General features: G+C 39.8%; 2 protein-coding genes across 14 annotated transcripts in view; both read right to left on the bottom strand.

The window, feature by feature from the left end:
* Positions 1–4225: 4225 nt before the first annotated feature.
* Positions 4226–6115, bottom strand: gp1bb (glycoprotein Ib platelet subunit beta). Its single transcript, XM_023958281.2, has 2 exons — positions 5879–6115; positions 4226–5090 (listed from the first exon to the last, which is right to left on the bottom strand). The coding sequence occupies exon 2, from the start codon at positions 5078–5080 to the stop codon at positions 4457–4459; it is 624 nt and encodes a 207-aa protein (XP_023814049.1). The 5' UTR covers positions 5081–5090; positions 5879–6115; the 3' UTR covers positions 4226–4456.
* Positions 6116–6949: 834 nt separating this feature from the next.
* The window catches only part of septin5a (septin 5a), a 28626-nt gene continuing 15858 nt past the window's right edge, over positions 6950–19717 (bottom strand). For 3 of the 13 annotated variants that reach the window (XM_078953238.1, XM_078953242.1, XM_078953241.1), the window contains 10 exons: positions 14740–14830; positions 14481–14567; positions 14162–14285; positions 13950–14084; positions 13706–13823; positions 13509–13610; positions 10866–10962; positions 10648–10783; positions 10416–10518; positions 6950–7927 (listed from right to left, as the gene is read on the bottom strand). In XM_078953238.1, the coding sequence (XP_078809364.1) occupies positions 7865–7927; positions 10416–10518; positions 10648–10783; positions 10866–10962; positions 13509–13610; positions 13706–13823; positions 13950–14084; positions 14162–14285; positions 14481–14567; positions 14740–14830 (1056 nt within the window). In that variant the 3' untranslated portion in view covers positions 6950–7864. Of the gene's footprint in view, positions 7928–10321; positions 10519–10623; positions 10784–10865; positions 10963–13508; positions 13611–13705; positions 13824–13949; positions 14085–14161; positions 14286–14480; positions 14568–14739; positions 14831–17374; positions 17753–19717 lie in introns of those variants that run through there. The other 10 variants (XM_023958277.2, XM_023958279.2, XM_023958278.2 and 7 more) reach the window with 7 other exon arrangements.

Here is a 19717-nt window from a genome sequence, read left to right as displayed (position 1 = left end):
GGGCCTGGGGTGTCGGCGCCTCCGGGGGTGGGGCCCCTGGGCTGGGTGGGCCTGGCCCCCTTGCTGGGGGGGGGGGCGGGGGACAGCTGTTTGACCACCGGGGGACAGTCTATCAGTTGTCCCCAACTTACCCCCTTCCTCATATAACCTCATAATAGGGTGAGGGGGTGGGGGGCTTAGCCTGCGATGAGCCTTGGGGGGGGGGTTTACTAGGCAGTGGCCCCCCTCCTATGGTTGCCGTATGGAGTGGGCCCCCCCTCTTTCGGTTTTACTTGCACCTTAGACATGTAGGGCCCTTGGTAGGGGGCGTGCTTGGACATCACTGCCAGCAAGCAGCGGATGTCCTCCTAGCACCCTACCCGCCAATTTTAACCGCACCTTAGACATTTAGGGCCCCTTGGTGGGGAGGGTGAGGGGACGTCACTGTGAGTAATCAGGAGATGTCCCCTTAGCGCCCTACCCGCCAATTTTAACTGCACCCCCCTTAGTACACACACTCCTCCCCCCTCAATATATACATCCCAACATAAACACACACACATGCACACACACACCATCTCAAACACACATACACGCACACACATTTTGCAAGGAAGGTGGGACCTGGGTCCATCTGTCCCCTGCCTCTTCCCTGGTGGGGGGTGCGGGCCCCTTTGCAACGGCGGCCGTGTCCCCGGGGTGCCGGCTTCCTGGGCCCGGCGGTGCTCTCTCCGCGCGGTGGGGGAGTTCACATTACATCTGAGCCGGGGGTGTCTGGTCCCTGGGGGGTGGGTTCTGGTCCTTGCTCCTGAGTGCTGGGCCCCGCCAAATTTCCAACTGTGGCCGAGCCTGGTCGGGCCATATTTATAACACCCCTTGTGGGCCCTCTTTTTTTTCCCCGGGGTTCCCCCCTCCTGGGCGGGGGCGGCGGGCCCCCTGCCTCGCTCCTCCCTGGACCAACCGTGGGCCGGGCGGATGGCTGCCTGGAGTGCGGAGCGGGTCTCCCTTGGGGGGTCCTGGCTCGTACCTGGGGTTGGGGCGGGGGGATGCCCGGAACTCCTGGGTGGTGGTGGGGTGCTCGTTTGGGGCTGTGGGCGTCCTTCTCCGGTGGGGCTCTGCGTTGGGTTCTCCCGGCGCGGCGGGGGGGCTGCTCTCCTGGTTGGGCTGGGGCGGCGCTCTCTTTCCCTCCGTGCTTCCCTGGCCTCTGGCTCTGGGGGCCTTGCGGCGGCCCTGCTGGCCCTGGCCTGGGTGGCGGGCTTGGTCGCCCGGGCGGCGGTTGTTCCCTGCCGGTTCCCGTGTGGCGTTGGGGGGATTCCGGCTGCCGCTGCTGCTGCGGTGGGGGTCTTGGGGTGGGGATGGCTGGGCACTCTCCCTCCTTCTTTTCACGTTCCACCATCCATTTTAGAAGAACATAAAACCTCACCTGAGCACTGGTGTTAGCTCACCTTTGCACTAATAGCTTGCATGACTGAATGACTGAAATGTTTCACACTAGTTGGTTTTAAGGCATAAGTATGCGTGTGTGAACACTATCTGTTTTGTGTACATGCCGACAGGTGGACATTTTTGCAGCTAGCAGGTGTGTTTATAACATTTGAGTGTGTGTGTGGACGGGCCCCGCCCTTTTTGTACTGCATTTGAACCTTACCATAATGATTAACAACCAGTAAACTTGTTGCTGTATGCTGCTTCATGGTCTTATCCCCCTTCCACTCCTATTATCACCCCCTACCCCCCCTCTCTCTAGCGTCCCTCTCTCTTCTTCCCCTCTTTCCTTTTCCGTCCGGTCCAACACCAAAGATTTTCAGACATGATTGAAATTAATAAAGTTTGGCCTCAATTACAAAAGGGGTTTATTCAGACATACCTTTGGTTTGTCAGAAGATTAATAACCCCTCTTGTTAAAGCAAAATATGTCCAACACAAGAGGCCCTCAGCTCTCGTCTGTCTGCCCAGCTGTTGGACAGGACAAGTTAAAAAAAAAAAAAAAAAAAAAAAAAAAAAAAAAAAAAAAAAAAAAAAAAAAAAAAAAAAAAAAAAAGTGTCAGTAAGCAGTGATTGGTCCAAGTGGGTCTGAGTCAACACTTCTATGACAACCACTTTCACCAATCAGGAGTGAGCTTGTTGGAAGTCCACGCCCCTACCACTTAAAAGCTGGGTACACAAAATCCGTCAATCAAACAATTCGACCGTTTGACGTTCAAAGATTATGTTGAGGCATCCGATTGGTCCGTTTCATAGTTTCTCATTTACAGTTAATGACTCAGACCGACTCAGACCATTATTAGAAAAAAGCGACCGAATATACTTTAATATATTTGTTGAGGTTAATGGCACAAATCTGCAAATGTACCATGTGGAATCTGCAGTGTCCCAAATATGACAAAAAAGGAATATAAACACTTTCACTCTGGCTACCGCTCATTCCACAGGCGAAACAAGTATACCCCTTACAAACATTTCCTCAACATCTTTTTCCTTCTTTTCTGTTTCTTCAGGTAAACAGAGCAAAAACCAGTTTTCCCCCGATTATATTCCATCAGTGTTCAAGCATGCCCCATCTCTGGAAAAGAGAAAACATCTTGCCGAGCTTGCAAACTTTGAGCGGAGACGAGAACTAATAAGGAGCAAGCGACAAGAACAAGAGAAGAGGACGGATGTTGCAGCTGCTCTGCTTGAACTTCAAAGCATTCACCCAGTCAATTCTGCAACAACAGACGCTGTGTCCGATGCTCAAGACCAAAATCCAGTGGTTGAGCACCTACATCTGACAGTTGCAATCAGCAACCTGACTATGCAATGGAATGCAACGCCCTCAGACTTGAAGTGAGCATGCTGAAAGGTCAAGTAGATGCATTATCTATTACAGAAAAGTCTTTTGAGACGGATGACAATATAGTTAGGTTTTATACGGGATTGCCAAATTTTAAAACACTGAACACAATTATTTGGGTGATTCACTCTCAAATCAAAGTAGAGAAACTGTCAAAGTTTCAGCAACTAGTGCTAACACTCATGAAAATGCGGCTTAATTTGACAAATCAGGATTTGGCCCACAGGTTTGGTGTAGATGCATCTACAATTTCAAGAACATTCAGGCACATAGTCGATTTATTGTACTTAACTCTGGTTCCCACTGCTGTTGTCTGGCCACATAGAGAGGCGCTGAGGAAGACTTTGCCCATGACTTTCATGACAACCTATCCAAAATGTGCTGCGATCACTGACTGTTTTGAAGTGCCGCTTGAGCAATCGAGTGACCAGGAGGCCACAGCACAGACACGCTCAGCGAACACTTTAAGAAATACAGTGAAATATCTCGTCGGAGTAGCGCCACACAGTGTCATCACCTTTATCCCTTGTGCTATCCTAGGCACTTTAACATTGGGAGTTGGGTCATCTAGACCCACTAGACAGTGCTCTGAACCTTTTTTCTTCAATGATTTGTGATCTTCACTGGTGTCCATGGATTACATGAAATCTTTCCACCTTTATCCACCTTTGTCATGGTAGGGAGAACACATCAATGTAAGGGTGGGGTCATCTAAGATAGCACAAGGGTTAAATCAAAGGGCTGGGGTGGCGGCGTTAGTGACCGTCACCTAATGGAAAACACTGGTTTCCTTCAAAACATGCTGCCTGGCGATATCGTGTTCGCTGAGAGAGGCTTTAACATTCACGAGTCGGTTGTGGTCCATGGAGTCCAGTTGGAGCTTCCTGCTTTCACAGAAGAACAAATTCAGCTGAGTAGGAAAGATTTGGCAACAACTAAAGAAACCCAAAAGATGGCTTCAGTATGCATGCATGTGGAAAGACTTACTGGAATGGTTCAACAGAAATACACTATTCTTAATGGCCCTGTAGAAACCGCACTCACTTATACAGATGCATCATGCGGTGCCATTACCTTGGATAAAATCGTACATTCTGCCTGTGCTTTGAGTAACTTGTGTAAATCCGTTGAGCCTATTGACTGATTTATTTTTTATTCTGTATCAACAACAAAAAAACACGTTTTTCAAAATGGGTGATCATGTAAATGACTTCACTGGACTTTTTTTTTAAACAATAGATTGATTTCATTGAATCTATGATAATAAATGTGCATAAAGTGGGAAAATGTTTACGTTTGATGAATAGCTGTGTGAAAAAAGGACAATGTTCTTGTTTTTGCTGCTTTGCGTTGACACAATACAAAACAATGATTAAATGACAATGTTGAAAATAGGTTTTTAAAATAAGAAAGTGAACAGAAATAAAGTGTTTATTAACTAAAAAAAAACTTGTTTGATCTTTGTATATTTGCAGTTACTGTAAGTTTTAAGTAATACATAGGTAGAAATTATATAGTAAAGGTAGGTTACGCTGTTTTGTTTAGTATAAAAAGTGTCAATATGTTGCAAAAGATTTATTTACAATGTTTAAGAGCCAAATTAACGTTAAAAAATCATGAAAGCCTTAGGTAAAAGGGTATGTTTCAGATGCTACTGTCCTTCAAATGCTCATATTCGTTCTCTCTTGGGCTTTCTCCGACTGCCAAGATCTCCTCGGTGGTCCGTCTGGCCTCTTTGGACAGCCTCTCAAACCTTTTGAGGAAAATGATGAGAGCTACCAGCAGAGCTGCTTGTGCCGCCACGAACACAAACAGACAGATGAAGGAGGCGAAGGCCAGGTTGCAGTACCAGTACTGACACGAGTCCAGCACCTCCTCCTCCGTTAAATATGCCACAAGCCTCCCTTTCAGGCTGGGGGGGGAGCTGCAGTTCACCCCCACGTGTGCCATGAGGTCAGCGCTGTGACGCCGCAGCCAGGCCCGTAAGTAGAGGACGCCGCAGTCGCACAGCCAGGGGTTACCCTGAAGGGAAACGGAGTGAAGGGAGCTCAGGCCATCCAGGAGCCCGTTGGGGAGGGTGGTGATCAGGTTGTCGTGGAGAAGCAACTCTGTGGCTCCTGCAGGGAAGCTGGTGGGCATGGAGGACGAGGTGAGAGACCTGCTGCTGCAGTCCACCCGACCACCACGACAAGAGCAGGGCTCTGGACATGCTGATGACCTCTGACCTCCAAACAGGAGGAGGGAATATAGGAGCAGAAATCTGGCCATGGTTACCAAACTGAGGAAAAACAACTCAGATTAGCTGTGAGTAGATCTGTGGTCAGAGAAAAACTTAGATGTGTTATCATCTAAGTTTATAGAAAAAGATTTTTTTATCGCCAAGCTTTACGCATAAACAATGTGATCTTATCTAAGACAGGAAAACCTAAAATCTGGACTATACAGGTATTTTCGATCATTAGCAGTTTTTTATTAAGCAGGAAAAGAAAGTTGCTGAACTTATAACAAATTGATTTATGTAGGAATGAATCCTGTAGCAGAATAATTTTTCCCTTGAAAAAAAGGGAAACAAAAAGAGGAGATAAGGAATAATCTTTGCTGCAAATATGGAAGATATCCGGTTAAGGGTGTATCCTAAAATCTTTCTTCTATTTTCAATGTACAAACTTGGAAATAAAATATTATATATCAAAAACATATTTTTTATTAAAGCATCTGAACCAAAAATGCAAGAGGATTTGACTTTAAAAGGGTATAAACCCTGCTTTCAAACTGCAAAACCCTGTCAAAATAAATACAAATTAGTCCTTTGAAGCAGATGAAGAAAATGGTCATGAAAACATTTTTTAAAGCAAAATTGGATGCTGTCAGTGTCTGGAAAGAAAATTTGTTTGCAACATTTTTGCTTGTAGGCTAAATTATGTTACACATTAGTCCATCTGAGCTGGTTAAGATCAAACAAACATCTTTCATATTTAAAAAATTAAGAGATAAATCATACTTCACATTTCTAATAATTGTTTAACTCTAGCTATGTTGACATAAAGTATGAAAGAAGTGACTTACTGTTTTCTCTGCAAGTCCTCTATGCGTCTTAGAGTGTGGAGAGGAAGAGTGTTTTACTGCCAGCTGGCTTTTACTGATAAACGTTGCTGTCAAGTTATGAGCACACACAAACATATCTGCTTATTGACGCACACCGCCACGTAGGGATATCAGTAGCTCTTTGTTTTGAAGGTTTTAAATACTCAAAAACATTTTTTAAAGAGATGTTTTGAGACCAATCAGAGATCGAAAAGTTATGGTTTGATTTCTGGTTTGAAAACACGCACACAATTCCAATTTCAGAACTATTGATTTAAAAAAAAACAATGATACATCAGATCATTGCAAAAACAGGCTTTCTAGAAATACATAAAAATTCTTATTATAATAAAATTAGTTAATTATGCAAAAAAAAATCAACCAAGGGGATAAAAAGATGGTCTAACAAGGATTCTTATTTTAAGAAAAAAATTCTTAACACAAATTGTCTTAATATGAAGTCATTTTACTATTCAAAAACTTTACTGATAAGATCTTTTTACTTTTTAAGATTCAGTTTTTGGAGACAAGTTGCATCAATTATCTCAGCAGGCAGAACTGGCAAAGATCTGGAAGTTTTAGGTGTTGTTTAAGAAAAAAAAAGTATGTGATTACAGTTTAGTTAATTTACAAATTATGGCTTTCTCTGCCAGACCACAGCTGAAATAAATAAATTCTTAAACTATCCTGCCTGGATGGATAAAGGTTCAATAAAAATAAAATAAATGAGGTACTTTGCAGAGTCCGATTAATCTCATCATTTGTAAAACTGTTTGTTTTTTGTTTTTCAGCATGATAAACATAGATACACGCCTATTTATTTTTACTGTTCTGCAAAATTTAGCCTTTTTTATAAAAAACAAAGAATGTCTGTTTTATTTTTATTCTGACAGACAGAATCCTATGCATCCGAGAGGAAAACTGGCTGCAGGAGATAAATGTGAGTCAGCAGATTGTGTCCATGCAGCAGCTCCAGCTGCAGATCCTGCAGCTACATTTCTGCCATGTGGGAGTGACAGATGTTCGATACGATTGCAGTGACAAAGCCGAAGCGACAAGACAAGGAGTTTATTTGTCACACCTTTGCAGACAGGCCACACAAACTGAGCCTTCAAGCAAAGTACAAACAAATCATGAGGATATGCACAAACACCCCCAAAGAGCGCTCTCTCTTGATATGTCAGATAAAATATCAGCTCCTCGTTAGTGGCGTTGAAGCAAACAGCACGTCAAGATGCATTTTGTACAAGCACAGGGACTCTGCTATAAAACAGTAAAAATAGGCCCACAGCGATCAGCAGATGTGAGTAATGGCAGCATGCTTGCACATGCACCCTGTTCTCCACAGACTCTTGAAGGTCTGCACCTACAGTAAGCCACTGGCAATAAGTGCATTTCTCAACTCAGCCAGCTCATTAAAATGCTGGGAGGTGCTGGTTTGCCTGGTTGTTTCTGTAAAAACACTGAATATTAAAAAAAAGGAAAAGAAAGAAAAGGAAAATTGGACTTTGATAAAAAGAAGTTTACAGTCATGAAGGCAAATGGAAACTGGACGGACACCTCAAGTTCAAAGGACATTTGCTAGCATTCGCTCATACGCCCAGAGTTGCATATTACAAAACAACATCCATCAACAACAAATCACAAAATATTTCCATACAAAACATATCGCAGCACAAATCCTGATTTTATACCCCAAGGGTTTAGCAATGCTTTATAAAATTAGATACACTGAGCACGTACTTAAATTAGGCTTTCATATTATTTATGCCGGGGTCACAGCGAGGGCCTAAACATGAGAAGCTAAGAGAAGAATCTCCAGATAAACAGACAAACCAAAGCACCAAACTGAAGAGTAATGGACTCAGCAATTTCAAAGACACTTTAAAACCAAATCTGAGGACTTCACTGTTGTTCATGGGACGGACAGCAGGTGGCCCCGCAGAGCAGCTCTGCCCCAGGGGGAAATCACTGGTCCTTTTCGTGCATCTGCTGCTGCATCTTGTTCAGCATCTCCTGCATCCTCTTCAGCTGCAGATACACATAAAGGTTGTGGACGTTGAACTACAACAGCAGAACCATTTAGGGAAATGATACCATAACAGCAGGTTTCAGTGAGTTCCTATAAACATATCTAAAAGGAAAACACCAATATAGTTATAACTGTCAATAAACCTTTCGTTTCCTAACTCCTCTTTTTGCTGTTTCTTCATGCAGTTTTCATGGATATTCAAAAATCTATAATCCTTTTTCTTATCCAATTTGGCAGCTCCAGTCCATTTTTTTCCTCATGTCTACACCATCTATCCTGGTTCTCTGGATTTATTTCCCAGAGGATCCAATCTGAGGCCTTCATTTAACATTTTTTTTCTAACTAATCTAGGGATTTCCAATGCTGGTCCAGGACATCTACCACCCTGTACAGTTCTCTCTGCACTGCTTTCTGCTGATGAGCTGACTCAGATGTCTCCCCTTCTGATTGACTCAACACACCTCATCTAGGTAATCAGCAGCAGGGAGAGCTGAAAAACAACACAGGGTGGTAGATCTTGAGGACCAGGATTGGGCATCACTGGTTCAACAGCCAAAGTGTCTGTTTGTTAGTCTCTAAACCACACAACATAGAAAGTCTTCAACAGTTACTTAAAATTCAATAAATAGTCGGTAAAACAACAACGGTCAAATAGGTGACACAAAAAACTTTGACAATTCTTAAACCACGCCGAGTTACGTAAAGATGAGGATTGATGGTCACCTGTCAATCAAAAGACCCTAACAGTCACTTGAGTTTTCTAGACTAAATGTTTAAACCTCCATTTATTTTTGTTTATTTTATTGAAAAGTGGAGCCATTTTACTTTGAAATAAATATGGATCAACTTGCTAAAGACCCATTCTGATGAAAATTGTGTTTTTTTGTTGTTTTTCACATTTTCTTTGTAGCTTTTTTCTGTTGAATTAAGCTCAAAATTGCATTCATGAGTATTTCTTTGTTGAAACCGTTGTGAATCTGAATTCAATAGTAAAAAAGATGCTGTTTGATAAATAGATCATTTATGACATAGGAAATTCTCTGCTCTGAGCTCCCTCCCAGCAACGGGGAGGGGAAGGGGGTTGCTCCGCACCAATGATCCTACTCACAACTTGGAGACAAAATTTCAAATGAACTACTGCAAATCTGCAGAAACTGTCAAATGACAGTTTCTGGGGGATTTTACCTTCAAACAACATACCGGTAATCATCATTAAAATAACACTGGGAACGCTTTAATAATAGACCGTGGGGCGGCCGTGATGCAGTGGTAGGGTGGTTGACCTCTGATCGGAAGATTGCAGGTTCGATTCCCACCCATGTGTCATAGTGTCTTCAGCAAGATGCCCAACCCCACCTTGCCTCTTGTGTATATATGTATATATATATATATACACACCATTTACCACTTGATGAAGTGCCTTTCATCTATAAGTAACGAGGTTTCTGCAAGTTATTTCCAACATGTTATGTCACTGTCGATTCTTTGGAAAGTCGATTAAAGACACTTTCATTCAAAAATGCTTTTAGCTCACTGGTATTATTGTTATCTCTATTCTACGTTTATTTTATTCTATTTAGTTTTGTTTTACATAATTTTAAATTGATTGTTTCTGTGTTTTTATTGTGTTGTGTTGTTTTATTGTTCAGCGCTTTGTGATTTTATCTGTGAAAGGCGTAACGTAAATAAAACTTACTTACATTTCCCACTGCTTTTTACAGCCAAGATCAAATACTTCCTTTACTCCTTTTCTGTTCAATGTTATGTCACAAATGAACTTTGTCTTGGCCGCAAGTTGATTTAGTTTCCCTCCTTCACTTAAATATTGTTCAGGTTGTTCTTTTCTCTTGTTTCCCATTGTCCTTACCAATCACAACATCATCTGCAAACACGGAGATTCTTTCCTGACCTCATTTATGAGCCTAAGATAAGAAGGTCAGAGCCAATCCTTCATGCATAAAGGCTCATTTCTCTCCTTCTGTACTTAGACATCATCACAAGTCAATATCTACTCATGAGTCGTACCAACTTCACACCTTTGAGCCCCATTTTGAAAATTTTGACCTTGCCCAACAAATAGTCAGTATTTCTACTGTCGTTCGTCATTCATTTTAAATAAATGAATGAATGGCGAATTTAAACAAATCTTTCTCTCCATCATTTTAGTGAGAGTTACCTTGATCCATCATGTCATCTGTGTCTTCACTCTTACACTCTTTCAACCTGGCAGTGGGCATCACTCTTCCTGAGTCTGATTTCTCTGTTCTGGTATGACTAAAGTGAAGTTCAAACCTGCATATATTTCCTGGCATTCTGTTCACTTTGACTCCTTTTTGAAATACCAAACAGGTAATATTTTCTGGACACTTAAAAGAAAACAGTAGGACTCTGACTCTCTGCTCAGCGCTACAGTTTTTTATTCCAGGCGTTTAATGATGGGAGCTCAGCATAAAAATACTGAGGACGGCGAAAGACGATGCGCCATACCTCCTCGTCTTTCATTTTTATGAGCTTTTCAGTTTCCACGTCTGGAGTGGACAGCGGCAGGATGGGGATGGGACTCTCCATCCGGTTGTCTTGCGCCAGTTTGCTGCAGAAACGACGTGGGGAAAAACGAGAAGGACGTTCTCTGAGTGACATTTTGCAAGCATAAGCAGCCAAGATGTTTAGAAAACAAAAAGCTTCTCGTTCTCACACTTCTCCTCTCACACTCTCTGACCTGGTCATCTCCTGGATGCACTGCGCTCTGTAGTTTTCATAGTGCACGTCGCAGGTCACATCTTTGAGGTCGTGCATATGAGAACGAATCAGCATGTTTCTCAGTTTTACAAAGTCACAGTGCGACTGATTTTCCACTGAGGAGAAAAAGTTGTTTGTTCAGTAAAATCCCAGGCTGTTGATGCTGGAAGCCATTTGTGTTCAGACCAGTTCACATACCTTCAACAATCCCCCAGGGGTACAGTCTCCCTCTGACCCTCTGTCCTCGTGCCTCCACCACCGTGTTGCTGCCAATCACAGCGAATGGCGTGCACTCCTGCACACACAATAGGGCAGGTTGTTTTTTTCAATGACACAGAGCAGCTCAAGAGAAGAATGTCCGCAAATGTTGAGACAAGCGCAAAGGTGGTGCAGGTGAGGTGAGCAATTCATGCTGCGACTGCACAGCCATCATCTCTCAGGAGATGGAACGAAAACACATCCATTTATGACCTTTAAGCATCTATATGTCTTCATTCAGGAAGTATCAGATACAAAAAATGAAAAGTGGACATTGTCATTCAGTTATTTTTGTTTCTAAAAATATATTTCAAATGAATTTATTTAAACTTGTTAAAATCTTCTTGCAAGTGTGATGACAACAACTATGATTACTGACAATAAAAATGTTACTGATCAACTAAAATGTTGATCAGTAACATTTTTCTTTCAGTAATCTCGTAAAATATGGTGCTAAGAAACTACTTGGAGAAGTTTTTTTTAAAGTAAAAAAGTTTTTGAAGTTTATTATTAGACCCTTTTTATGCTACACCTGCAAGTCCTTTTGTTTTAAATAATTCTTTTATCTAAATGTGAAGATTTGTTTTTTACACAACGATACCACTAAAAAGTGAGCTCCACACTCAAATATTTCATTTTAAGAAAAACGATTTTGAAAAAAAACCTTTATCAATAAAGTTTTTTTACAGCAAAAATAATCTTAGTTTACGAAAACATGTTTTAGTAGATAGAATTTTTTTCTTAAAATAGGATTTCTTGGTAAGATTATTTCTCCTTCCCCTTTGGCAGATTTTAATTAGCTTTTTTAAAGAAATATTTTTTAATTTTATGCATTTTTGATCTATTGGAAGCCTGTTTTTGCACTGCAGAAAACAATTTCCACTGAGACTGCTCCATGTCTGCCATTACACTCTTTTTAAGAAGTGTTTTTTTTCCTTCAGAATAAGCACTTACTACCACATGAAATGGCCCTTTGTGAGGAACTTTGTGGATTATCTAGACATGTAGCTTTCCTGATTGAATTTATTTCTTCAGAGGCTTTAAGGATAAAAACCACATTCATTTGAATCTTATCGCTCCACCTCAGTGCAGAGCAGGCAAATTCTTGCTGTGTAAAACAGAAAATATGTGCTTCTACATGCAACACATGAGCTGCCTCAACAACAATGTTCTATTCTTTCAGCTGCAAGGCTTCAAAACTGAGAACAACGTGCTCAATAATCCTCTGAATTAGGGGGCAAATGTGTGATTAATCTGCAAGAAAAACAGAGCAAATGTCATCCTCAGACCAAGAAAATGACCTGGTTTAAATAAATAGTTTTGTTCTTTTTCTGTCTTTACATCATGACTGGTTTTAATGACAGCCAGATTTTAAAAAAGTGGTTTTAATGGAGGTCAAAGAGCCTTCTTTTTAGCCAAGATGTGCAGATGAAGTATTTTTGCTTGGTTAACATTCAATGAAAGTTGTATAATTTTTGACTAATCCAAAACTTTAATTAGCAGCAACACTCCAGGCCCCTTATTTAACATCTGAAAATTATTTGTAAGGTTTTATTACTCAGGAGTATTTACATTTCCCATAAATAAAAGAAGAGGTAAAACACCAAAATCATTCAAAGCCAGTTGAAAGGTTTTGAAAGGGTTAAAGTCGAGCCCAAGAGCAATTTTATTCTGTAGTGAATTTGACATTTATGTATTTACTTCTTTACTCATTTGTTAATTTTGATTAGCAGCAACTAAGAGTGACCAAAAAACGAATATACAAAATTAGAGAAACAAAACAAAACAAGTAAAACAAAAAAATGAATGAATTATTGTTTTTTTTCCTGTCAGTATACATAAAAGAAAAAAAAAGTTTACAACAGCATCAACTACATCTTTCAGGCTATGAACAATTGTAAATAGGAAAAAATACTCCTAGGCAATTGTTTACAAAAAATAACACATTTTATTAAAATAAAATGTTTTTTAATGTATTTAGCCCTGCAAATAACATGTAGAATGCAATCAAATGACTGGTCTTGTGAATTTTTAATTTAAATTCTTTTTAAAAAAGTTTGATTTTTTTAGATAACAGTTTAAAAAAGGTGCAGTTTTTTTATGTATGTGCATTTGTGTCATAAATGTGACTAAAAGAGTAATGAAAAGGGGAATAGGTTTTTTTATTTGACTTGATGTTTTTTTCTATTTAAGCATTAATTGTAGTCAATACAATAAAAAGTTCACAGAGATTTATCAAACTCATTACAGAAATGATGAAATGCAGACACAAAAAAACAAACAACAAAACAAAGGGACACTTAAGTCACATAAATATAGTGGTCATTAACTAAAGTCAAGTAGAGCTTGATTTATTGCTTGAAAAGGAGTGGGAAGAAGTGAGTTTGTATAATCCCATTCAATAACTAAAATGACACTAGTTTTATCAATAATTTCTGGTTTCATCAATCAATCAACTTATTCATAAGGTACAAATTAAGAATGTAAGGAAAATGTAAGGAATCATTTGAAGTGATGTTTTTTTTTTTTTATCAGAAAAGCCAGTCGGCATAAATTACCCAAACTTCACTCGTCTAAATTTACCTTAAGTTCTTTGTCGAGCTGTTTGAACTCTTCATCCTCATCCGAGTCGCACTCGGGAAACTGGTACACTTTGATCCCAAATTTGTCTATTTCCTCTCTTATCTGAAAGCAGAGTCACACAAACACACGCAAACACACAAGGAGGTCAGTATATAGTCTGCAGAAAGAAATTAGCTAGTTTTAGGCTTCTGACTCACTCTGTCTTTCAGCTTCTTTATCTCGTTGGGAGTGAGGCAGTCAGCTTTTGCAATGAGAGGAATGATGTTAACCTTTTCATGAAGAGCCTTCATGAACTCCACATCAACAGGACGCAGCCTGCAGACACACATGCAGCGGGAAAACACTGAAATTCTGCAGACCTTTGACTCTGCTTCCAGACAGGAAATGCCTCACTCTACCATACTTGTATGTTCATAAATATGTGCAAATGTGACAGATTACCCATGTCCAAAAGGAGGAATGAAATACAGACAACAGTGGACTCGGTTGTCTTGGATGTTCTTCCTGTTCAGTCCACTCTCGTCCCGGAAATACTGCTCGAACTGCTGATCTATGTAGTCTGTGATGGGCTTCCAGCTGACAAACACACATCAGCCGCATTACACATGAGCATCGTCTTCATCAAGGTTCTCCTGAGATCAGCTGAGGCTCACCACTCGTTGTTGTTCACGGCGTCACCGAACCCCGGCGTGTCCACTATGGTCAGCTTGAGCTTCACTCCTTTTTCCTCGATGTCCACCGTGTGTTTGATGATCTCAACGGTCTGATTGATGCGTTCTGCAAAGCGTCCACACAAGCAAAAACAGAGAATGACAAGATTTTAACACAACTCTCCCTCAACTATAAAAACAAAAACATCTGACATTAGTTTGCAGCTACAGACTCCCTGAATAGAAATACTTCATCTGAGAGCAAAACGATGAAACAGATGACAATGTCATGATGAAGATAATAAAGGAGTTTCTGACTCACCCTCAGCATTCAGTAACTTCCTGTCTTTGTAGAGGTCTGTGAGAAAGAGGCTGTTGACCAGAGTGGACTTTCCCATCCCAGACTCTCCTTCAGAACAACAAAGTTTTAAAACTTTATTGGCAAAAATTATTTGACAAATTCTGCAAGACAACCAGAGCTGAACATCACGACGTCCATGACTCAGGTTGAAACTGTGCAGCAACTTTCAGCAGAAAGTTTGAGATTTTTTTCAAGAGGGCACAATCAAACAGGAACTGACCTGCCACCATCAACGTGAAATCAAATCCCTTCTTCACAGACTTTCTGTGAACCTGATTGGGCAGAGTTGCAAAACCAACATACTGTTTCTCCTGCACAAACAAAGAAGACACAAAGGAACAATTATCAGAACTTTTTCTTGCAATAATAATTCAAGGCTTCGCACAACTGCAAAGGAAACAGATAAAGCCAATTGAAAGAGTCAATTGAGAGAGAAATATGTGTATATATATATATATATATATATATATATATATATATACACACAGATTGCAAGAATGTAATTAAATTATTCAGAAATTATGTTTTTCTTTACTTAAATAAATAGCCACCTCCTTTTAAGACAAACAATATTTAGCATAAAAAGTTTTAAATTAAAAGGTTTTGTTATGAAAAGTTAATAATGTTTCCAGACTTTGGTAAATACAACTCATTGGTGAATCACTTGTATGCGTTTATACTCCGGATTTTGAATCATTTGACCTAAAAAAAATATCCACTAATTTATTTAAAATGATTTTTATGATATGGGCCTGGTTTCACACTGCTGTCCTTTATTCTCAGGTGTCTTTATTTTGGCAGAAAGTTGTGGGGATTTTTTGGCAAAAGTTGCACAAACTAGCAGATCAAGTCAATATCAGGAGCCAGAATGTTTCATTTACTCCCATTATAAAAACTGACGAACAGTTAACGTGTGCTTAAGTGTCCTTGAAACTAATGTGCAGCTTGTGTCTTGTTAAATTAAATATCGACAGATCCAGACCTTCTCCATGCATCAAAGTTTTATATTCAGGAAAGAAAATTGGCTTAAAAAACCCAGAAACAGAACTAATCAGTAGAAAAGTTGACAGAGTTTATGCAAATCAATTATTTCCATTCGGTTTGTTTTTTTTCAATAAATTGATTGCAGTGTTTTGCAAATAAAGTTTAAAGTGAAGATAACATCAAATTCCAGAAGAAAACAAAAAGAAAATGAGTTTTGGGAACAATCCATTTTTGTGAGAGAAGTTAATCGGCTGATTGATATAAAAACATAAAAGAAACAGTAAAAAATCTTGAAAAAATGGGCAGCCTAAATGTAGTTATACCTGCCTTCTTGGATGTATGTGAGATTAAATGCACCATTTTTGATAAGATATTCTAAAATAATAGTTAAGATGACATGGAAATGTATTTGAAATCAATGTTTGGCTCATTTCACTTGTTATTGATCCTTTAGGTCAGGGGTCTGCAACCTTAAGCCCTTAAAGAGCCATCCAGGTCGATTTCTTACTGACCAAAACCCAGTAGGAGCCACAAATTCTTACTTCCACGTTTAGAAAAATAAGACACTGATTAGTTCGTATCTTGTTACAATTATGATAAAAATAAATGACATTTTTTAATGCACAAGTTAAACTTAAACACGAATAGAGGAAATTGCATATTGTTTAAGTATCAAATAGTTTATAACTTTTGACAGACGTTCACATGACTTCCTTTCAAAATAAAAGACATGCTGGGTCACATCTCAACTGCAGGAAATGTAGTAAGAGGTAGTGTAATGTCAGCAGTAATAATGATTTTAAAAGACACTGTTTATTTTACCATTTGTGGTGCATCTCAGCCAGAAATTCACAAATCTGTCAAACTAAAAATAAATCGGGGCTAAATAAGTGACCCTTACCGTATTTTTCTAACCATGAGGCACACTGAAAATCCTTGAATTTGTTCAAATATAGAAAATTAATCTAATAATATGGGGCGCCCTTTAGAAATAATTCTGGTTGTGCTTATTGACCTCCGATTGAGTCTCTGTGGGACATAAAAATCTACTGTCAAATGTTTGTAAATCACTAGAATAAAGTTTGAGTTAGTGTACTTTTTTAATTTTACTACTTACCTACTTTTTACTTCCTAGTTGCTTTTAAAATTGAAATCTTTTTTAAATTCTTTTTTTAACCAGAGAGCAACAGTGGAAGGGTAAGAGAGTCACAGGAGCCTCTGCAGGCTGGAGACCCCTGTTTTAGGTAAAAGCATGTGGGAAAGTGAAGGTTAGATAATACAAGTGTAGCATGCATGGACAAACACATGCACAGCATTCCTCTCTGGGTGCAGCTGAGAACAAGCAGAACCCCAGACTTTCCACTAAACCTCACAAACACAAAGGGGACCACAGGATACCAGCCTCCCATTCAGATGTGGTACAGTAGCCTTCACTCCTGCATCGAGCAGAGTGTCATCTTTGCCCCACAGAGCTGCACGCTGACATGTGCTCACACAAACACACACACTCCAGTCTCATGGAGAGCATTCACACACAGACAGAAGCCTCATTCAGCAGCCCTGAAAAGCTCTTTTTCATTCCCAAAACACACAGCGAGGGGTCCTCTCATGTTGTCATAACTTGTCGGGAGATTTTCTGACAGCGCCCTAGTGGGAACGTTAAAAACACACACAGCATTCAGGCTCATAAAAAAGTGAAAGCAGAAAAAAAACTGCATTTTGCAGCGACTCTCACCCTGCAGAAGAGTCCAAACAGCTTCACTTTAATGCTAATCACATGCGGTAATCCACTTATTAATTAGGATTTCTGTTTAAGCTCCCAAAGTTCTTTAAGTCTGCACACATTTCTGTCCCCAAATCAAACTCTTTACCTTCTGCCTGGCGGTTCTCACTCGTGGGCACAGGAGCCGCTCCACCAGTTTCTCTTGCAGCATGATGGCATCCATCCTAAACCGCTCCAACTCTGGAGGACCGAAATAGCCCCAGCTTCCAGAAAGTTTAGGAGCAGCCCAGAAGCGACCGGGGGAAAAAGCAGATCTGACGACTCCAGACCTCAATAAACTCGTTTACACCACACTCCTTTCCTGCCTGCTCTCTTTAAATACGTTCCTCACACACTCCCTCTTTTTTTCCTTTGTTACCCAACTTCTTTCTTTATTCTCTCCTTCTTCTGCCCTGAAGCAACCCGGCTCTCCCTGTTCAGACAGGTACGGATGAATTCTCACTGTGAGGGGAAGGGAGGCAAGGGCAGAGAGAGATGGCAATTTGAGGGAGGAAACAAGGGAGGGATGGAGGAGGCCATGGTCTAAAAGAAAGTCATTCATCGGACTTGTGCTCCCTCCCCCAGCTCAGTCGCTTAAAAAAATAAATCTGTACTCTCAGACAAATGACTGCTGGCTCACAGGGAAAGCCTGACAGACACAAAAAGGAGATGCTTTTCTTTGTTAGAGAAACAGATAATAACTTGCTCGAACTTGACTGTGCAAACAAACGTGATAGGCAGACACTACAAGTGTGGACAGATGCAGGGAGGCTGACAGGGACTCCAGTTAACAAAGTCGTCTGTCAAGACGCCGGCGAGTTATTGTGTGAGCTGACCTGTGGCTTGAAGGTGACACCAGCTTTCTGTTTTTACTGAAAACCGCAGGTAAAAGTGCACAACGCAGATGACCAAACAACTCCAAGTAAAACTTTCCAGTCACCTCCCAAACAGCTCTTTAAACCCCAACCTAACATTACCGGTGCAGCAAAAATGGCGAGCAATATTGGAGATATCCAGCCGTACAGTTTTAGTCATAATTTTCTTTATATGTGTCCCCCATCTTCAGAAAAATGTAACAAGAACATGTTAAAAAACATTTTTTATTGGAGGGGGTTCTTACTAAAAAAGATAAATATGAGTCTGAACGATGATTTTTTTTGGACTCATATAGAGCTTATTTTTGTCAGGAAGATGAAAAATTGTAACTTTTACACCAAAATATAGAATTTTATAGGTCAAATGTCTCAATTTGGAGCACTCGCACACATAATCACTGCAACATCTGTATCTTAAAAAGTAAAAAAGATCCTTGTGTCAAGAAAAATTGTCCTTTTTTCTGTCTTAAACAAAAAATAATCTTATCCAGAAAGTTTTTCAAAAGGAAAATTAACTTTCTTTAAGAAAATATAGTGACTACAATTATATATAAAAAAAAAAATCTTGCTAAAAGACTGTTTTCTTATCCCATTGGCAAATTGTTCCTACTACCTCTAGCAGGGGTTTCTTGAATATTTTGCTTATTTAAAGAAGTTTTCCAAATTGAAGAATTTTTTCTAGGAGGCCGGTTTTTAAGTGTAAAACTCAACAAAGTGGGACGCTTTACTCTTTTAAAATGACATCCTGGGATAAGGATTAAGCCTAAAATAAAATTATTTTATTATGTATTTCAATTTTTTATTTTCATTTTTTGGCTGCTGTTGCTACCAAAAGTAAACAAACTAACAAAATAGTGTTAATTTAACTTTAAAAGCACAGAGGAAAATTGTTCTTGGCTTTTTAAGTTAAAAGCTAAATGTATATTTTTAAGTCAATTTTGAACTCAAAACGCAGAAATGTCAGAAAGAAACTTTTAAGCTACCAGTCTATGTCATTTATAGTTTGGCTCTGGTTAATTTATTTTAATTTTATTTAGACTAGATTGAAGAAAAGTCACCTAGAAGTTCCCTAAAAGTTAATGTACTTGGAACAAAAGAATTGAGATCACAAAAACCAAAAAAGGTACAAATAGAGGCACCAAACATGCCATCATAGTAAACAGACCTTGTAAAGTCATTCTTTTTCAAAATTTTCCTACAAGCATGGTTTCCTCCTGCCTTTAGAAGATTTGCACAAATAAAAAGCCACATAAAAAATGATAATTTTGATGTTTGGATTTCTATCATTCCGTTCTGTGAAGACCCTAAAATCAGCCACACAAACTCAGATATGAACTGTTTGGGACAAACATCTGGAAGTTCTCCTCCAACTGAACTCTCTGGATGTGATGTGAGGGGATCACATGACCTATTGCTGCAGAAGAGATTTCACAGCATTGGATTTCTCTGGTTAATACAGTTTAATGAAACCAGATCAATGCTCTGTCAGCGAACAGCAACCTGAAGTTGACATAGAGTTTCGTCACATTCCAAACCCATCATGGTTTCAAATTTGAATAAAAACCTTTGCGTCAGCC

Source organism: Oryzias latipes, chromosome 9, assembly GCF_053564925.1.
Source record: "Oryzias latipes strain Hd-rR chromosome 9, Olatipes_Hd-rR_3.1".
Taxonomy (NCBI): domain Eukaryota; kingdom Metazoa; phylum Chordata; class Actinopteri; order Beloniformes; family Adrianichthyidae; genus Oryzias; species Oryzias latipes.
The sequence above is the reverse complement of the archived record's forward strand: the minus strand, read 5'-3'. Positions and strand labels throughout refer to the sequence as shown.